Source organism: Spermophilus citellus (assembly GCF_964194105.1).
Source record: "Spermophilus citellus genome assembly, chromosome: 4".
NCBI lineage: Eukaryota > Metazoa > Chordata > Mammalia > Rodentia > Sciuridae > Spermophilus > Spermophilus citellus.
In genome coordinates, this window is record NC_138185.1 from 150,420,389 (window position 1) to 150,438,638 (window position 18,250).

General features: G+C 35.1%; 1 protein-coding gene across 1 annotated transcript in view; it reads left to right on the plus strand.

Annotated features, from left to right (window-relative positions):
- Nucleotides 1–13,654, plus strand: part of CGRRF1 (cell growth regulator with ring finger domain 1) — a 33,051-nt gene extending 19,397 nt beyond the window's left edge. Inside the window, exons 3-6 of the mRNA XM_081293084.1 lie at nucleotides 861–1,038; nucleotides 1,183–1,330; nucleotides 12,180–12,287; nucleotides 12,515–13,654. Of these exons, the coding sequence (XP_081149210.1) occupies nucleotides 861–1,038; nucleotides 1,183–1,330; nucleotides 12,180–12,287; nucleotides 12,515–12,835 (755 nt within the window). The 3' untranslated portion in view covers nucleotides 12,836–13,654. The remainder of the gene's footprint in view (nucleotides 1–860; nucleotides 1,039–1,182; nucleotides 1,331–12,179; nucleotides 12,288–12,514) is intronic.
- Nucleotides 13,655–18,250: the final 4,596 nt, after the last annotated feature.

Here is an 18,250-nt window from a genome sequence, read left to right on the forward strand (position 1 = left end):
CCTAGAATCCCAACTACTCAGAAGGCTGAAGTAGGAGAATCACAAGTTTAGGCCCACCTTGTCAAGTTAGCAAGACACCATTTTAAAGAAAAGGTGCAGGGGAGAGGGAAGACTGCAGGTTTGTAGCTCAGTGGTAAAGTGCCTCTAGGTCTGATCCCCAAAACAGAAAGCAAAACAAAACAAAAAATGAAACCTCTAAAATATAACTCATATATCTATTTAGTTTCTATATATCTACTTATCAGGTCTTCTCAATTTATAATATTATTTCTTTCACTGAAATAAACAAGGATATTGCTATTAAATCCTCCCTATTTTTGAATCCCTATTCTTTCCTCAGGCTATTTTGCACATTACATGGGACATTAACTGTGTGACAAGACTGTATATTAATGTTGTCAATGTATATATTAATATTAGTAAAGCTCAATTTCTTTTTAATATTTTTCTTACTCCAGTGATCATCTTCTGGACCCCATGGGTTGTGTGTATCCACTTTTGGAGACATCTCCTCTCTCCTGTATATTTCTTGTCTTTAGGATTATATGCACTAATAGAGTGCTTTGAAAAATCTTGGAATTGTCAAAAAAGAAAATTAATCTGATAATTTATAAGCTTAAATGTATAAATAGTAAGGAAGAATTTTCATTAATGTTAAAAAACTATATAGATGTTGAGATTTTTATATTTTGTTTTGGAGGCCGGACCTTCATTTCTAGGTACATACCCATAACAAGTTCCTTTAACCAACATCAGGTCTGTCCAGCATCCCAAAAGAAGCCTGAGTTTCTCACCCTGTAAAATTGTGTCAGATGTCACATTAGGTAATTTCTGTTCTCTTTCTGCTTTATTTTCTGCAGCTGGTATAACCTTAAAAACAGACTGCCTTGAAGATAGCCGCCTTACATGCTACTGGGGGTGCAGTGTCCAAAAATTATATGAAGCTCTGCAGAAGCACGTTTATTGCTTCAGAATAAGCACTCCCCAAGCATTAGAAGATGCTCTGTATAGTGAATATCTCTACCAAGAACAGTATTTGTATCCTTTTATCTGATAACCCATTAGCACATGAAAATTAGACTTTTTATGGATACAATAAAATGTGGCTACGTTGTTGATCGTTTTTGATATATTTTTAATCTTTTGGCTATCGTGGCAATTTGCCTTTACATTTTCAAAAAGTATTAAAAAGGACAGCAAAGAAGAAATATATTGCCAGTTACCAAGAGATAATAAAATTGAAGACTTTGGTTCAGTGCCCAGATCTCGTTATCCATTGGTAGCACTGTTGACCTTAGCTCATGAGGATGACCGAGAAATTTATGATATTGTAAGTAATTTCAAAATTCTGAAAGCATTACCTCTAAGTGATTTGGATGATGGTTCTTAATTATTTGGTAAAATAAAAGAATGTTGATTTTAATTTCTGCGGATATGTATTTGGCCTGGACTCATTTTCTTAAAAAATGAAAACATGGGATGTATACCTGTACAATTTTTATACATATAATAGCACCCTCAGAGTATGATTTTTTTCCCTTTTAGTCACAAGAATATGATTGTATTTAGGAAATAAATTATTATTAAGTTAATCTCATCACTCTGTATTCTGTCATGTTTACCATATCAAAAAGCCTGTTGGGATACATGTCCATTCTTAACATTTTTAATACTGAACAAATAAGCATTGAAATGATCTAAAGCACTCATATTTTTTTTTCCTTTTGGGTACCCAGGAGTCTTTAACCACTGAATCACATCTCCTGCTCTTTTTATTTTTTATTTTGAGACAGGGTATGACTAAGTTGCTTAGGGAGTCACTAAATTGCTGAGGCTGACCTTGAATTTGTGATCCTCCTCCCTTAGCCTCCTGAGCCACTGGGATTACAGGAGTGCACCACCATGCTCAGCTTGAAGTACTTAATTTTTAGAGAGTCTCCGCTCTTTCTTTGATAGTTGCCGTCACCTCACCTTATTTTCATTAGAATCCCTGTATCTACATCTGATTCCTATATTTTTAGTAACTACAGTAACCTTGTTTTCTCATTAGTATTAAATTATTTCTTCAGTCTGGTAGTTTATCTCTATTTAGGAACATAAAAGATCTTAAAGATCAAAAGGAGCTGAGCCTTGACAATCCTTTAAGTATGATAGAAAACTACACAGTTTGAACATTCCTAATCTCAAAATCCAAAATGAATCAAATCTGAAAATTTTTGAGCAGGGACATGTTGCCACAAGTGTAAAATTTTACACCTGACTTCATATAACTGGTCAAAGCATGCATATTAAAAATATTGTATAAAATTATCTTCAGGCTATATGTATAAGGTATATTTAAACATAAATGAATTCCTTAGTTAGACTTTGGTCGCATCTCTGGGATATCTCATTGTGTATTTACAAACATTCCCAAATCTGAAAAAAACCCAAAATTCGAAATTCTTCTTGTCACAACATTTGGGATAAGAGATCCTCAACCTATACATGAAATAAATTTTGGTGAAATTGGATCATGGTGATATTGCCCTTACAGTTTACTACTTTTCTGAATTTTTGATGTTTATTAATAAAGATGTAGTAACATTTAAAAGAATTTTTTCCAAGTTGTTGATGGACCTTTATTTTATTCATTTATTTATATGTGGTGCTAAGAATTGAACCCAGTGCCTCACACATGTTAGGCAAGCACTGTACCACTGAGCCATATCCCAGTCCCTATAGTAATATTTTTGATGATACTTTTGTAATATAAAAATACTTTCACAAAAATTACTTTTCTTTCTAATAACTTGTGTATTAGGCAGGGCAAATATCCTTGTACAGACTTAACAGAGTCACGAAAAATTCCAGTTGATACCCTTTATACTCCCTATCCCACAGCCACCCCCACTTGCTGGGAACTGAACCTAGGGACCTATATATATGCTAGGCAAGCACTCTACTACTGAGCTACATCCTATTCCCTATATTAAAAAAAAAAAAAAAAGGAATAGCTTCCTGAAATAAAAATGAATTGAACTTTGGAAACTACAGACTGTTATTGGAACATGTGGCTCTGATCATTTGCTGTTAAGTCTCTAATTTTTTTTTTTTTTAATATTGTCAAACTGAAGCTCTGTTGAGGTGAAGTCAGCCTCATTTAAGTCATGGAGTAGGGAGGGAGGAAATGAGATTTAGGTCAAACAGTTGCAGGGTATGTAGGATGAACAAATCTAGAGATCTAATGTATACTACGGTAATAATATATTTAGGGATTTTTGCTAAAATATTAAGTATTTTGACACAGGAAAAGGAGGGGTACCTGAAATGATGAATATGTTAATTTGCTTGACTCTAGTAGCCATTTTATTATGTATATACATATCAAAACATGTTATATACCTTAAATATGTACATTTTAAAAAATCATATCCACAGTAGTGTATTTCCAGAACCTAGTGCAGTGCCTAGATTCTCAATAAAGGTTCAGTAAGTGGGGTAGTGGGGGTACTTCATACCAGGTAGTGTTAGTGAACCTTCCAGACCTTGATGGCAAAATACCTTAGTTGCCTATGTATAAGTAGTATATGTGAGAGATCTGGTTTTCTTTCTCTGTCCTTGCTTTTTCAATTGCAGATAAATTAAGACCTGTTAAATTTGTGCTACATATTTCCAGTCTCTTCCTTCTTTACTACCTACCCGGCAAGGTAACCCTTATCTCACCATTGTGTTACTCACCTTTTCTGAGTTCCTTGGGTTTAGGTTCCATAATTTTTCCATTTATTCAAAACAAAAGGACCTGATCTCAGTCATTTTGCTTCCCAACTTCCCCTGGGCTTCCTTTCCCCTGACTGACTGCTCTTTTTTTATTTCAGGTGCTCAGGTTTTCCTTCTTTGTTTTGTAACTTACTTTCTCCATCTGAGCAGGGAAAGATTTTGTGTGTGTGGCAAAATGTATATAATAGAAAATTTACTATTTTAATCATTTTTAAGTGTACAATTTAATGGCATATAAACAGAGAAGAATTTATCATCAGGTTCCCTGATTAAAATGGAATGAAAAATTTGGCTTCGCTGTAGTTGTGGAGGCTTCTCTCCACAGGGTAGCCAGGATGCCTGGCTCCTGGGGGTGAACAGACATTTTATCTGTTGTGAATGTCTCCCTTTCTGGGTCATTTGTGTGTCTTTTAATGTCTGTGAGCTCTGTCCCCTTTTTCCACCTATTGTTTTCCTTCTCCTTATCTCAGTTTCAGGCTAGTATTGGCATTAAACCATACTTGTTTGTATAGTTCATGTTAATATTCTCTGTTCTTAATTTTAAAAGCAAGGGAATTATTTCATATTTGTTTTTCATGTGGGATTTTTTTAGGGTCATGGAGTCTAAATAAAAGCCAAAAAAAAAAAAAATACACACAATTCTCCCTTTCCCATTATAATAGGAAAGAATTGCTTTTATATGGTATAGTTAGGAACCAGCTTTTTGTTTTAAGCAATTAAACAAAAACAAGAATTATTCCTGTAAGATTTTGAAAATGTTAAATTTTACTGAATTACATTAGGGTTTATTTCTGTAATATTCAAATAACATGATGTGGCAGAAAAAAATTAGAAAACCTAGATAAGCTAGGAGGAAAGTGTAACCAACTGTGTTCTGTCATCCAAAGATAACAACTGTGAATGTATGCTCTATCTCCCCAGATTTTCATATATCTACTTTTCTAAAGAAAAGGATCAAGTTGTACATTCTATTTTAACTTGTTTTTATTTAATAGTATATCTCAATATCTTTTCCATATCCTTTTAAGCCTGTAAAGAATATTTTGTTAGGGGCTCAGTGGCAGAGCACTTGCCTAGTGTGTGTGAGGCACTAGGTTCAATTCTCAACACCACATATAAATAAATAAAATAAAGGTCCGTTGGCAATTTAATATATATATAGTGTTTTTACATTCATATATATTTTTTTTTAATTTTTACATTCACACACACACACACACACACACACACACATATATATATATATATATATATTGTGTTTTTACATTCACAGCAGACTTTTAAAAGCTTTTTATTGATACATAATTTCAAAAAGTTACAAAAATAAAAAGTAAAAGAATACCCATATACTTTTCTCCAGATCATCTATGGTTAACTTTTCTTTCATCCAGATCATTAAGTTGATCTTATATGTGTAAATTTCATGTAGTCATGATATATTATCATATATTTTTTAAATGATTTGAGCGCAAGTTGCATGCATGATGACTCTTTATCCTTAAATATTTCTGTGTGTATTTCTTGACATTAGGATGTTCTGGTCTTTGTTTGTTTGGTTGGTTGGTTTTTGTTTGTTTGTTTCGGTAATGAGGATCGAACCCAGAGACGTACACTGAGCTACATCCCCAGCCCTTTTTAATTTTTTTTTAAATTTTGAGACAGGGTCTCACTAAGTTGCTTAGGTAGGGCCTTATTAAGTTGTTTAGACTTCTTTTTTAATTTAATTTAAAAAATTTATTCTAATTATTTGTACATGACAATACATTTATGTACTTTGATATATCATACATAAATGGAGCATAATTTTTCATTCTGATTGTACATGTTGTCGAATCACACTGGTCATGCAGTCTTATATGTACATAAGATAATAATGTTTGTTTCATTCTATTATTGTCAGAAGACTGGCTTTTGAACTCACAATCTTTCTGCTTCAGCTCCCCCAGTTGCTGGGATTACAGGTGTGTGCCACCACATAGGGCTTAAGAATGTTCTCTTATATAACCATAGTACAGTTACCAACTTTATAAATTTGACGTTGACATAATATTTTATCCAACCTATTTCTCAGTTGATCTAATAGTCCAACTTCTAGTCTAAATCTAGAGTTTTTCTTTATTATATATTTTTAGCCTCCTTTCACCTGGAACATTTCCGCAGCCTTGCTTTGTTTTTAGCATTTTTGAAGAATTCAGTGCATTTTTGAGGAATAGTTGCATGCACACACCCTTTTTATAAGCAGAGCATTCTCATGTTTTTCTAACATTTCCTCATGGTCAGATCAGAGTTGTGCACTGGCAGCTAATGAACTGCCTAAGTGATGAATCTTCCTTTTCAGACCATAGCCTCTAGAAGAATGCAGTGTGTTTTCTCTCATTGGTGATGTTAGTTTTGATCTCTCAAAAGGTATTATCTAATTTCTCCATTGTTCTGAGTTTGTTCTCCCTTGATCTGTGAAGAGGCAGTTTAGCTCTCATGAGGGTATTTTTGTGTGCAGAAAGTTTCAAATTGATATTTATATGGTGATAATCACTGGAGAGTCCTAGTCTTCTGCTGGAGACACTTTAAGACCATGTAAATATTCTGCTTTTTATCAAAAATTTCCACTGGAATTTCATATCCATTGATGATTCTTGCCAGATTTATCTTTACTGTGATGAATGCAAAATGATTATTCTCTAGCCCCATCCCACCTTCCAGTCAATTCTTAGTAGGCTAATGAAGTCATAGTCTTCCCTTTTCTTCCATTTGTTTATCTGTTTGTTATCTTTTTGACCTTCATACCCGCCCCATGGTTTATAATTCATTGCTAGATTTAATTATTTTGGTTTTCAAACTTCCTGGTATCCCACTTCCTGTCAAGACTGAGCATTTAAAGTCAGAAAAATCTGAGGGATATAATCAGGTATTCTCTTCTACATCCCTTTAACTTCATCCCCACATACTACAGTCCTTGTAGATAATCAAATTCATTGTTTTTTTTTAACCTTCACTATGTTTCTTTTTCCTTCTTTCTTACACAAAAGGTAACACACTATACCATACATGCTCTTTTGTATTTGACTTTTTTCACTTCATTGTATCTCAGTAGTCATTCCACATCAGTTCCCAGAGATATTTCTCACTTTTTTTTTTAAAACAGGTACATAGCATTCCATTGGGTACAGACCCATAATTCCAAAAGACACAATGTTGACAGCCATAATCCTGAGTATTAAAATTCCAAAAGATAAAAATACCAAGATTTTTGTTTTGGAAAAAATAATTTTTAAAATTCTTTAAAAGACATTTATTTACATTTTAAAGGGAATTTATTTGAGAAACATAAAAAAACACAACATAATACTTCATTGGCCACTTTATAAAATAAAATAGCAATACTGTCAAGTATATTTTTGCAAGCTTAAACACTAATGCTAATGCTCAGGATAACAGGTATGAGCGGACAAAGCATATTCATGAAGAAATAGGTCAAAAAGCAAAATGCCTGACACATCACTGTGAATGGTAATTGTGTGCACCCAGCTCTATGACTGAAGTCATCTGAAATACCATAATCAAAAGCCATAATGGATACTTACCTTGCAGGGGAGTTACCATGATCACAAAGGTGTTTTTCCCAGGGTGAGGCATATCCATTACACTTCGATGTGCTGACTCCTGCGATTTTCCCAGATGTGGGAAACTAGACTGCATAATTTGTGGTAGCAGGGAACTGCATTCTTACTCTTCCCCTCTTAAAAGAAAAAAGGGGGGGGAAAGCCATAATGGGTTACCATTACATTTGCAGCTCTCCAAAGTTCTGAGATCTCAAGAATTTTCTTTCACAAATATAGATATTCAAAAAGGACATCACTTCATTCATTGAAGTTTTGGTGTTTTTAATGTACCTGCACTTATAATATTTATAAAGTCAACATTGTGATAATATACTTTTATAGAGTCATATTTGCAAAAAATATATAAATTAGAACTCTCTGAAAGTCTTACATAATTTATGCCTATAATATTGGAAATGATGCTAACCTGAAATACACAGCATAGCTAATTGTAAAAAGTGAAAAAAAATTTAATATGTGAGGAAATACTACAAGGATAGATTATGGGTAATTATATCAAGGTAGTCCATAAGAGCAGTCTGACTTTCATGATCTTTATATTTTAAATTATACATTGTGATGAATAGCTGTATTTTTTCCTTTTGGGCAAAGCCGTCCTTAGAGAATATGTTCACATTTTCTATATGATGCTTCTCCTTTTGAAATTCTTCTACAATTTCATATATGCCATGAGTACTCCCTATTTAATTTTCCAATCATTGGTTTGTTTGATGTGCTTTTACATCATATGGGTAATGCACAGATCATTCCACATGCACTTGTTCAGATCACATATTTGGTAATCAAATAGCAACACTTGCTTAAATGTCTTCTTATCCTTCTGTGCACGTACTTATTTTCAAACCAGTCAGTCAAACATCTCTAGCTTCTTTAGGCACATGTGACTTTAATTCATTATGAGCCCCTGGAATCTCATTATCTGGAAGGAATGCCAATGCAGATAAATGATGGCACTTTTAATCTGAAGTTTCAATTGTTTCTATATGGTGTGGCAAATATCTCATCTGAATTTTCTCCCAAGTGCATTGGGCTTAGAAAAAACAAGCCTTATTGATAACACTTTGAAATTCCCTCTTTGATCAAACTTAATTCCAAAACTGTCTTTACCATTTAGAGATTTCATTGAACTCCGTTTTCTTCTCCAAAGTCTATGAAATCTTCAAATAAGAGTTTAAAAGTACTTCATTTCTTCTAGTCATTAATACATACATGGATAAGTTCTAGAACCTCCAGACCCTACAGGGGCATGAATGGCATATGTTTGATTAAACAAACAAAAACCTAATGGGGATAGCTTTGAAATTGTCATCTATTAACCAAACTGTTAACCAATTGTCATCTATTAACCAAAGCACAAACTAGTTTTTCTGTGTTAGATTTAGTGGTAAATGTAAGTGGTTAGGGATTTGACTATTTTCCATGAAGTCAAACACCTAACCATGAATAGTTCAACAACAGAGGAACCTCTGTGTCAGCAAGCATCTTTGGTTCAGAAGGTCACTAAGCCTTTCCAATTCTTTTTTCTTTCCTGAAGGGATGCATGGGGCTATGTATGAAAGGGCAGAAATAGTACACAATTAAATAACTTGGCAACTGTTCTATGGATAAATCAAAAACACACCGAAGCCCTTCCCCAGAGTTTGATTTTCTTACTCTTTTATATAGTCTTTTAGTTCTATAGCTGCTTTATTTAGTTTTTGTTTGGGGGATTTATCCAGTAGTGAGAGAGGTATGTTAAAATTACCCAGTATTATTGTGTTGTGGTTTATTTGTTTCTTGTAATTGAGAAGGGTTTGTTTGATATACATAGATGCTCCATTGTTTGGGGCATAAATATTTACAATTTATTTTATTTATTTATTTATTTATTTTTAATTTTTGTTTTATCTTGACATATCATACATTTGAATCAGATGGGATATATTTCTCACTTTTCTGAGTACAGGTTGCAGAATTACATTGGTCATGCAGTCACGAATATTTACAATTATTATGTCTTGTTGATGTACAATTCCCTTAAGCAGTATGAAATGTCCTTCTTTGTCCTTTTCTGATTAACTTTGGCTTGAAGTCCACTTTATCTGATATGAGGATAGAAACCCCTGCTTGTTTACAAGATCCATGTGAATGATATTTATATAGCCTTTTTTAAAAAATGGGAATTGTGATTTTTAGGATTTTAACATTTGGAGTTTTAATATTTTGGGCTTCTGATTTGGAAGACTTTGATGTTTGGGAATTTCAGCATTTGAAATTATGGTATTCATGATCTTATCCTTTGGAAACCACACTCCATTGTGTGTATGGTGTGCATGTTATCTTAGTTATTGAGCCAGTCTCCTATGCTTGGATACTTAGGTAGTTTCTAGTATTCTGCCATAACAATCTTGTACTGGATAACCTGTACATTTGTAATTTAATATCACTGGGGTTGTGTAGGTGGAGTATGAATGAAGGTTGATACATATTGCCAGGTTCCCTTAATTGGGATTATACCTTTGGATATTATACCTTTAGAATTTTCTTAACATTTTTTTTTTTACATTTTTACTAGTGATAAATGGGAGTGACTATTTCTCAAAAGTCACTTCTGAATTTTTGTCAATTTGATGAGTGAGAAACAGAAAAGTTTTGATTCTAATTGAATGTTTTTTGATGTGGTTAAGGGCCATGTTTATATCTTTTTATGAATTATTTGTATTTTTTGTCCACTTTTCTAAAGAATTTTGGTCATTTTTTTCTTCAGTTTTTAAAGATTCTTCATAAATTAGGGATATTAACCAATTGTGACTTACATTATGAATATTTTATTCTAGTTTGTCATATCTTTGACTTTGAAGTGCCTTTTTATCGTGTATTTTAAAATTTTTACCTAGTCAAATATATCAAACTTACCTGTCTCTGGGTTTTTTTGTTTGTTTTTTCGTTTGGTACTGGGATTGAACTCAGGGGCACTCAACCACTGAGCCACATCTCCAGCCCTATTTTGTATTTTATTTAGAGTCAGGGTCTCACTGAGTTGCTTAGTGCCTTGCTGTTGCTGAGGCTGGCTTTGAACTCGCGATCCTGATGCCTCAGCCTCCCGAGCCTCTGGGATTACAAGCAGGCACCAGCTGCCTCTGATTTTTTATGCTTGTCTGTTTTGAGGGTTTTGTTTTTCCCTCTAGGATCTGGGAATTGAACCCATGGGTGTTCTACCACTGAGATACATCCCCAGCTGTTTTTTAAATCTTGAAACAGAGTTCACTAAGTTACCTAGGCTGGCCTCAAACTTGTGATCCTCCTGCCTCAGCCACGTGAGTAGCTCTGTTTACAGACGTATGCCACCATGCCCAGTCTACCTCTGGGGTTGAGTCATAGTTAGAAAAGTCTTTTCCTACACTGAGACAAAAGAAATTTACCAGTTTTTTTTTTTTCCTAGTACTTGTTGTTAGACAGGTTTCCATGGTTATGACCTGACAAGAACAACTTTGAGGAGGAAAAACTTGTTTTGGGCCCATAGAGGTTCAGTCCGTGCTTGACTGACCTCACTGCTCTGGGCCAGAGGTAAAGCAGAACACCATGGTGGAGGGTATGGTAGAGAAAGCTGCTTAACTCATGGCATCCAGGTAGCAGGAAGAAAGTGAGCCAGCCAGGGACAAAGTATAATCCCACAGTGACATATTTGTTCCAACCACACCCACCTATCTACAGTTACCACCAAGTAATCCACTTAAATTATTAATCCATCAAATGAATTAATCCACTAACCAGACTACAACTCCCATAATCCAATAATTTCACCACCAGACATGCCTGCATTACCACATGAGGTTTTTCTGGGGACATCTGTATATCACTTGTATAGTTCTATTTTTTTTTTTTTTACATGTTGATTTCTTATGATTGGAGCTTATTCTTTTTATTCGAGGTAGGGGATACTGGGAATTGAACTCAAGGGTACTCAACCACTGAGCCACATCCCCAGCCCTTTTTTGTATTTTATTCAGAGACAGGATCTCACTGAGTTGCTTAGTGCCTCGCTTTTGCTGAGACTGCCTTTGAACTCTTGATCCTGTTGCCTCAGTCTCACTGGGATTACAGGCATGTGCCAATGTGCCAGGCTTGGAGTTTATTCTTATATTTTGCATAAGGAATGCATCTAATTTTATATTTTTCAAAATAGGTATCCATTTGACCCAATACTGTTTATTAAAAAGGTTTTTTTGCCTGGTGATTTGAGATGACACTTTCATCATATTCTTGCACATAATTAGATCTGTCTCTGCACTGCTTATTCTGTTTCACCTATCTGACTCTTCATGTGCCAGTATCACACTGTTTTAATTTTAGAGGACCTTGTGCCATACCAGGCAAGAGCTCCATATGAGAATTTTAGAGTCAATACCTTAGGTCTATAAAAAAAGCTCACTGGAATTTTTATGGGGATCACATTCATAAATTTGAGTATAATTAAGATACTTATAGCAAAAATGTATAACTAGCAATGGTTCTTCAGTGACTATAATTTATAGAGATTAGATTTTTTTAAAATATATAGGGCTGGGGATGTGACTCAGGTGGTAGCGCGCTCGCCTGGCATGCGTGCGGCCCGGGTTTGATCCTCAGCACCACATACAAACAAAGATGTTGTGTCCGCCGAAAACTAAAAAATAAATATTAAAATTCTCTCTCTCTCTCTCTCTCTCTCTCTCTCTCTCAAAAAAAAATATATATAGACTCTAAGAAACATTTTTTCCACATAATTCTAAAATAATATTATAAGATTAAATATTGACTACTGTTTAATTTTTATTTTAGATTTCCATGGTATCAGTAATTCATATTCCTGATAAGACTTATAAACTTTCCTGCAGAATATTGTATCAATATTTACTTCTGGCCCAAGGTCAATTTCATGATCTGAAGGTAAGTTGTACCCTGTTGTCTTATCTCTCCCATTTTTGTTTATAGAGCTTCAAAGAATGGCTGTTTACAAAGAGATAATTATATTTTTCAGTTAGTTATTATAGAAGGTAACTGTTCTTTGCTAATGGATTTGCTAGCTCATAAGTTTTGAGTAGCTCTATGACCCCCAGATTTAAAGAGTAATTGTCATTTATAGTTATTTTTACACTTGTTCCTTTGATTTTCAGCAACTTTTCATGTCTGCAAATAATAATTCAACTCCTTCCAGCAATCCCTCTGCTGAAGAAAAAAATGCAGATCGAAGTTTGTTGGAAAAGGCTGGACTGTCTGAAAGTGAAGTGGAGCTGTCTGAAGAGAACAGCAAGGACTGTGTGGTTTGCCAGAATGGAAGTGTGAACTGGGTGCTCTTGCCCTGCAGGCACACGTGCCTGTGTGACGGCTGTGTCAAGTATTTTCAGCAGTGCCCAATGTGCAGGCAGTTTGTGCAGGAATCTTTTGCACTTTGCAGTCAGAAAGAGCAAGATAAAGACAAACTGAAAACTCTTTGAAGATGTTGTTACAACTGTAAAAGTACACTTTCTACCTAAGATGCAGAAATTTGGGTTCTTAGAATTAATCATAACATGGAATCTACAGTATTGACCATAAAAGAAAATTCTATTTTAACTTCTTACTTGTACAGTACATGGATGATGAAAATTAATTATTCCTTCCTATTCAGTATGGTAAACGTTGGAATATGATCTATGATAATACATAAAAATTCATTTAACTCTTGAGAAGAATATAAACATTTGGCCTTTTATCTACTAGAATATTTCATATATTGTTGATTAGAAAAATCATCCTGGAAAGCAGCCTATCCAAAATTTTAGATGGTAAAAGTCTCAGGATTGCTAACTGTTTTCCCTTTGACGTAATCTGGAGTGATATTAGGAAAAATTAGGAGTTAGAAAGGGCTTCTCATTTTAAATCCTTCCTTGAAATATGCTTTTATAAATGTCAATCTATTTGGTTGCAATTTCTCTTATCATCATAGTTACCAAATACAAGTCTTAATTTTTTAATATAGGTTCTTAAACCATAAATGCAAAATATAGTCATTGAGTGTTCTCAGTATATCATAGATTAAAATGATACTCATCTAAAGGAGAAAGATACATAAAACCTGGGTAATAAAGCTTCTGGGATAATTAAATTTATTAGCTCATTTGTCAAATGTGATTAGAATAGTAGAATATGCTATACCAGGAAAGCTTTGTGAGACTCTCAATGCCTTACCTTAGATTTCCTCCTGCATGGCAAATCTATCCCAAACTGGAGAGGTTTTAGAGCTAGAAAAATCAGTAAAAGAACAAATAACTGTTTTTTTCCCAGGGTATTTTTATTCCAAATAAACCCAGTATCCCTCTGAATAATAAATTATTTTGTTTATCCCTTGTTTTATCCTTAAGAGAGTCAAGGAACTGATAAGCCAAAAAGCCCCTTCCCCAGTTCTCTTCAAAATGGCTAAGAAAAACAAGGGAAATAAGAGATACCTAAGTCCTTAGTGAAAATTACCTTCAAGTAATTACCTTCTACACCAAGGCAAGTAGACCATGGCAAGTGAACTATGACATTCAGGGAAATTTTCAAGTCTTTTTTGTCCTATTTATTTTAAAAATAATGCCTTACCTTTTATATCAGTGTTTTTAAATATCATTTCATTCCAATTAGATATTGATAACACTCTCAAGAAGATCTTGTTCTCTGTTTTATAAGCCAAATCAAACTTTCATCTGCATTCAATAGCTATGTAATAAATACCTTTTAGGGTCTGGGGTACAAAGGATCAGGCAAGGCTCTTAACCTTAAAATATTTGTGCCTAAAAAAGAGTATTGATGGATAGAAACACATCCTCCCCACCCTTGGAAATTCCTAAGGCTCTTTGCAACTCTGCCAGTGGAAGCAGCCAGCCCAAACTGTAGTCTCTATTACACTTGGCCCACAAGTTAACAGTGAATCCTGAAAACTCACTTTGGAAATTGGGGGTTACTCAGATCATTTTCTCTATCCTGGCTTGTACCTAAACTGTCCTAGATACATAGTTGCTTTCTCAAGGGTTACCCTGAATCTTACTCCATTTTTTATACTAAAATATACATGACATAAAATTTACCATTTTAACCATTTTTAAGGGTAAAACTCAATGACATTAAGTACAGTCACATTATTGTGCAACCATCACCACAATCTATTTCTAAAACTTTATCATACCAACTGAAACTTGGAACTTGTTAAACCCTAACCCCCCTTCTGCCTTCCCCCTAGCATGTGCTAAACACCATCCTCCTTTCCATGAATTTTTTTCTAGGGCCTCATGTAAGTAGAATTATATAATATTTGTCCTTTCCTGACTGGCTTATTTTACTTAGCATAACGTTTCCAGGGTTTATCCATGTTGTACCTTGCATCAGAATTTCACTCCTTTTAAGGAGCCTTTTAATATAACTCTCATATTTTATTCTACATTTTGATATCCATTTATCCATTATTTTTCTTAACTCTTAAATGTGATTTTCCTTCTGCTCCTTTTGCAGCTAAAGTTATTGTTTTTCCTGCCCTTTGTTGCACTTAATATGAAGAATTTGATAGGCATCAAGTAAAAACAAGGATAGATGGCCCCCCAACTTGCAATGATTCCACTTAATGATTTTGAATTTGACAGTGCTGCAAAAGTGATGAACATTTAGTAGATTGTACTTGAAGATTTAGATTTTTTCTTCTCCTAGGCCAATGATATACAAAATGATACTCTCCTCTAATCCTGGGCATCTGCAAGAAGCCACACCTTCCAGTCAGCCACACCATCTGAAGGTAAACAACTGACAGTCTGCTGTGTGCTGTGTTGCTAAATTAAGATGCTCAGTAGGGTAGATGTATGCAATGCATTTTTTTATTTACAATATTTTCAACTCATGTTTATCAGGATAAAACCCTTTCATAAGGAGCATCTGTACACTGACTTCTAGAGGTTTACATCTGAATTTGCCAGTAACAGTGAATAGTGACATTGTGTGAGACAATCTGGAAAAGCATTTTATTTGAATGGATTATTAGAAATATAAAATGTTTAGTTTACATAGGCTAGTTGCTACAAAAATCTCAACCAGGGCTATATTTCAGCAGACTTGACAAGTGACTGGCCACTTCCTCCCTCAGCGACTCTTTCTTTCTTCCCAACTTGGTGCCTGCTGAGAATTCTTAATGTCTAAACCAGATCCAAGGAAGGAACTTAAAAACTGTTACCTGAGGACTTGACACAAGTCATTGAATTATCTCCAATGGGGTTCTCCTACTTTTTAAGCCTTACCATTAGTTATGGAATGAAGGGTTTTTCTTGGCTCATGGGAATTTGAGGAATCAACATAAGATTTGGGAAAAGTAGGTGGAAGTGACGTCAGCTTCCTGTACTCATAGTAACTCAGTCCTGCCTCAGCTGATCCCTATCCCTCTGGATAATTCCCCAGCTCCATTTCCTAGATCTTGAACACTGACCACCCCCTGCCACAACTGTATCTCTATTTTTCCATGTATGTATGCACACCTGCTATAGTATATTCTTCTAAATCTTTTCTTCCTTGTCACCATGACTTCTATTTCCCAGGTCCTGAGTATTCTAAAGATGCATTAACTTGCTTCTGGGTTCCCTGTTCAGCTATTTCAAATGGTTTTCAGCTTTTCTTGACTTCTCCACCCCACCTGCCTTACCAACCCACAAACTTGGTTTAACTGTGTTATATTAAAACAAAACTCAAGTGACTTTACCAATTAGTAGAATTCACTACAAAGCCAAACTATTTAGTTGCATCCAGATCTCCAGCCCTGCTCAACAAGTCCTTTTATTTATATATTATTATTTGTCCCAGTGGACCTCCTACCAAACTCTCAGTTTTTCCAAACCTCTTCTACTCTTCTCAACTTATTCCACCACTGCTGTTTCAGTCTCCGTGAAAAACTTCAAGAGGTAGTATGGTGTGAGGTGATGATGGGCCCAAATTGCTTGTCACCTTGGACAAATTAGTTAACCTCACTCTACTTCAGTTTCCTCATCTGGAAGATGGTGATAATAGAACCTACCTACAGGCTGTTGAGAGGCTTGTGTCAGTTAATATGTGTAAAATGTTTAGGCTGGGTATAGCACAGAGTAAGCCCTATGTGTGATAGGTTTTACTGTCCTTACTTCAAAGCCAGTAGACATTCTTTTCTTTCTTTCCCAAGAGAAGAGCATACTCTGCCTCCTTTTGAGGCTCTACTTGTGTTCTTACTTCCTGAACTCTTTGTGCATTCAATAATTACATGATTATTGAATGTCAAAGATATCCCTTGTTTGGGCATTTCTGATATAGCTGTGAATAAAACAAGTGAAAACACTTCCCTGTGGGGTCCACATTCTAGTAGACAGATCACTTAGTAAAAGATACTGTGTGTCAAGTGAAGATAACTGCTATGGAGAAAACCACAGCTGGGATGGATGTGTTGGGCCTGTGGAAGATGGAGGTGAGGTAGTGTTTCAAATATGGGGAAAGCCTCCTTAGGAATAAAGACCTGAAGGAGGCCAGGAAGTAAGCCATGGGTTTATCTTCTTAAGAGATCTTCATCTTAATCTTGACCCTTACTAGGCCAAGGGTTGCAATATACTGAAATGGAGACAATTAGAAAAACAGGTTTAGAGGAAAAGAGGAATTTTGTTTTTATTCAGTTTGAAATGACAGTTGAAAATCCAAGTAGAGATGCCATGTAAGCAGATGAATATACAATGGAGTTCAGAGGAGAGGTCCAGCTGATATAAAATTGGGAGTCATCAGCATGGTATTTAAAGCCAGAAGACTGTATAGGAGTTAGCATAGGAAGAGAAGCACTCCATGGACTGATATTTTGAATATTCTAATACTCAGGGGGATTAAAGAGGAACCAATAGACTGAGAAGGAATCAACAAAGCAGAAAACCATAAGAATGGTCTTTACGACTATCTATTAGTACTTAGATGACCACCATTTTATTATGTTCACAGTTTCTGTAGTCAGGTATAAGAACAGGGTATGATGTAGGTAGCCTTGCCTGGGACTTAGTTGGGGAGACCTGAATGAAGTGACTTAAAGGCTGGAGGGCTAGAATCATCTGAAGGCTTCTTCACTCAGGTATTTGGACCTTGGGCTATGATGACTCAGTGTCTGAGTAAACACAGTTGCTCAAAAGGAGGTAAAACATCCCTGGATTAAATTTTCTGTATGAAAACAAAGACCCTGTGACCATTAAATTATCTCCAATTCCCCCATCCCTTCCTGGCCACACATTTTCCATTTGATTTGTTCTTTGACACATCCTGGTGGCCTCAGAGAAGTCAAACTTCCTAAACGAGGGATCTAGAGCTCCAAGAGCAAGTGTTTGCAATGACCTTGGCAAAAGCTGCATGGCTTTTTTTTTTTTTTAAAGCAACAGAGTTTATATACCATACAATCCCCCCACATTCAAAGTGTACCATTAAATAGTTTTAATATATTCCCAAAGCTGTACTTGCATCTCTGAAGTCAATTTTAGAATATTACTGAAATTGGAATTTTAATAATTAAGTTTGGGATATTACTACTACAAAAAAGAAACCCAGTAGCCAGGTGTGGTAGTGCACACCTGTAATCCCAGTGACTTGTTCCTGAGCAACTTAGTAAGACTCTGTCTCAAAATTAAAAATAAAAGGAGCTCGAGATGTAGCTCAGTGGTAAAACACCCCTGGGTTAAATCTTCTGTACGAAAACAAAAACCCTGTGACCATTAAATTACCTCCAATTCCCCCATCCTTTCCTGGCCACAGGCAAGCACTAGTGTACTTTCTGCCTTTACAGATTACCCTGTTCATTTCATGGAAGGGAATCACGTGGGATCATAAGTAAAATCACACAATTTGTGGTCTTTTACAATTGG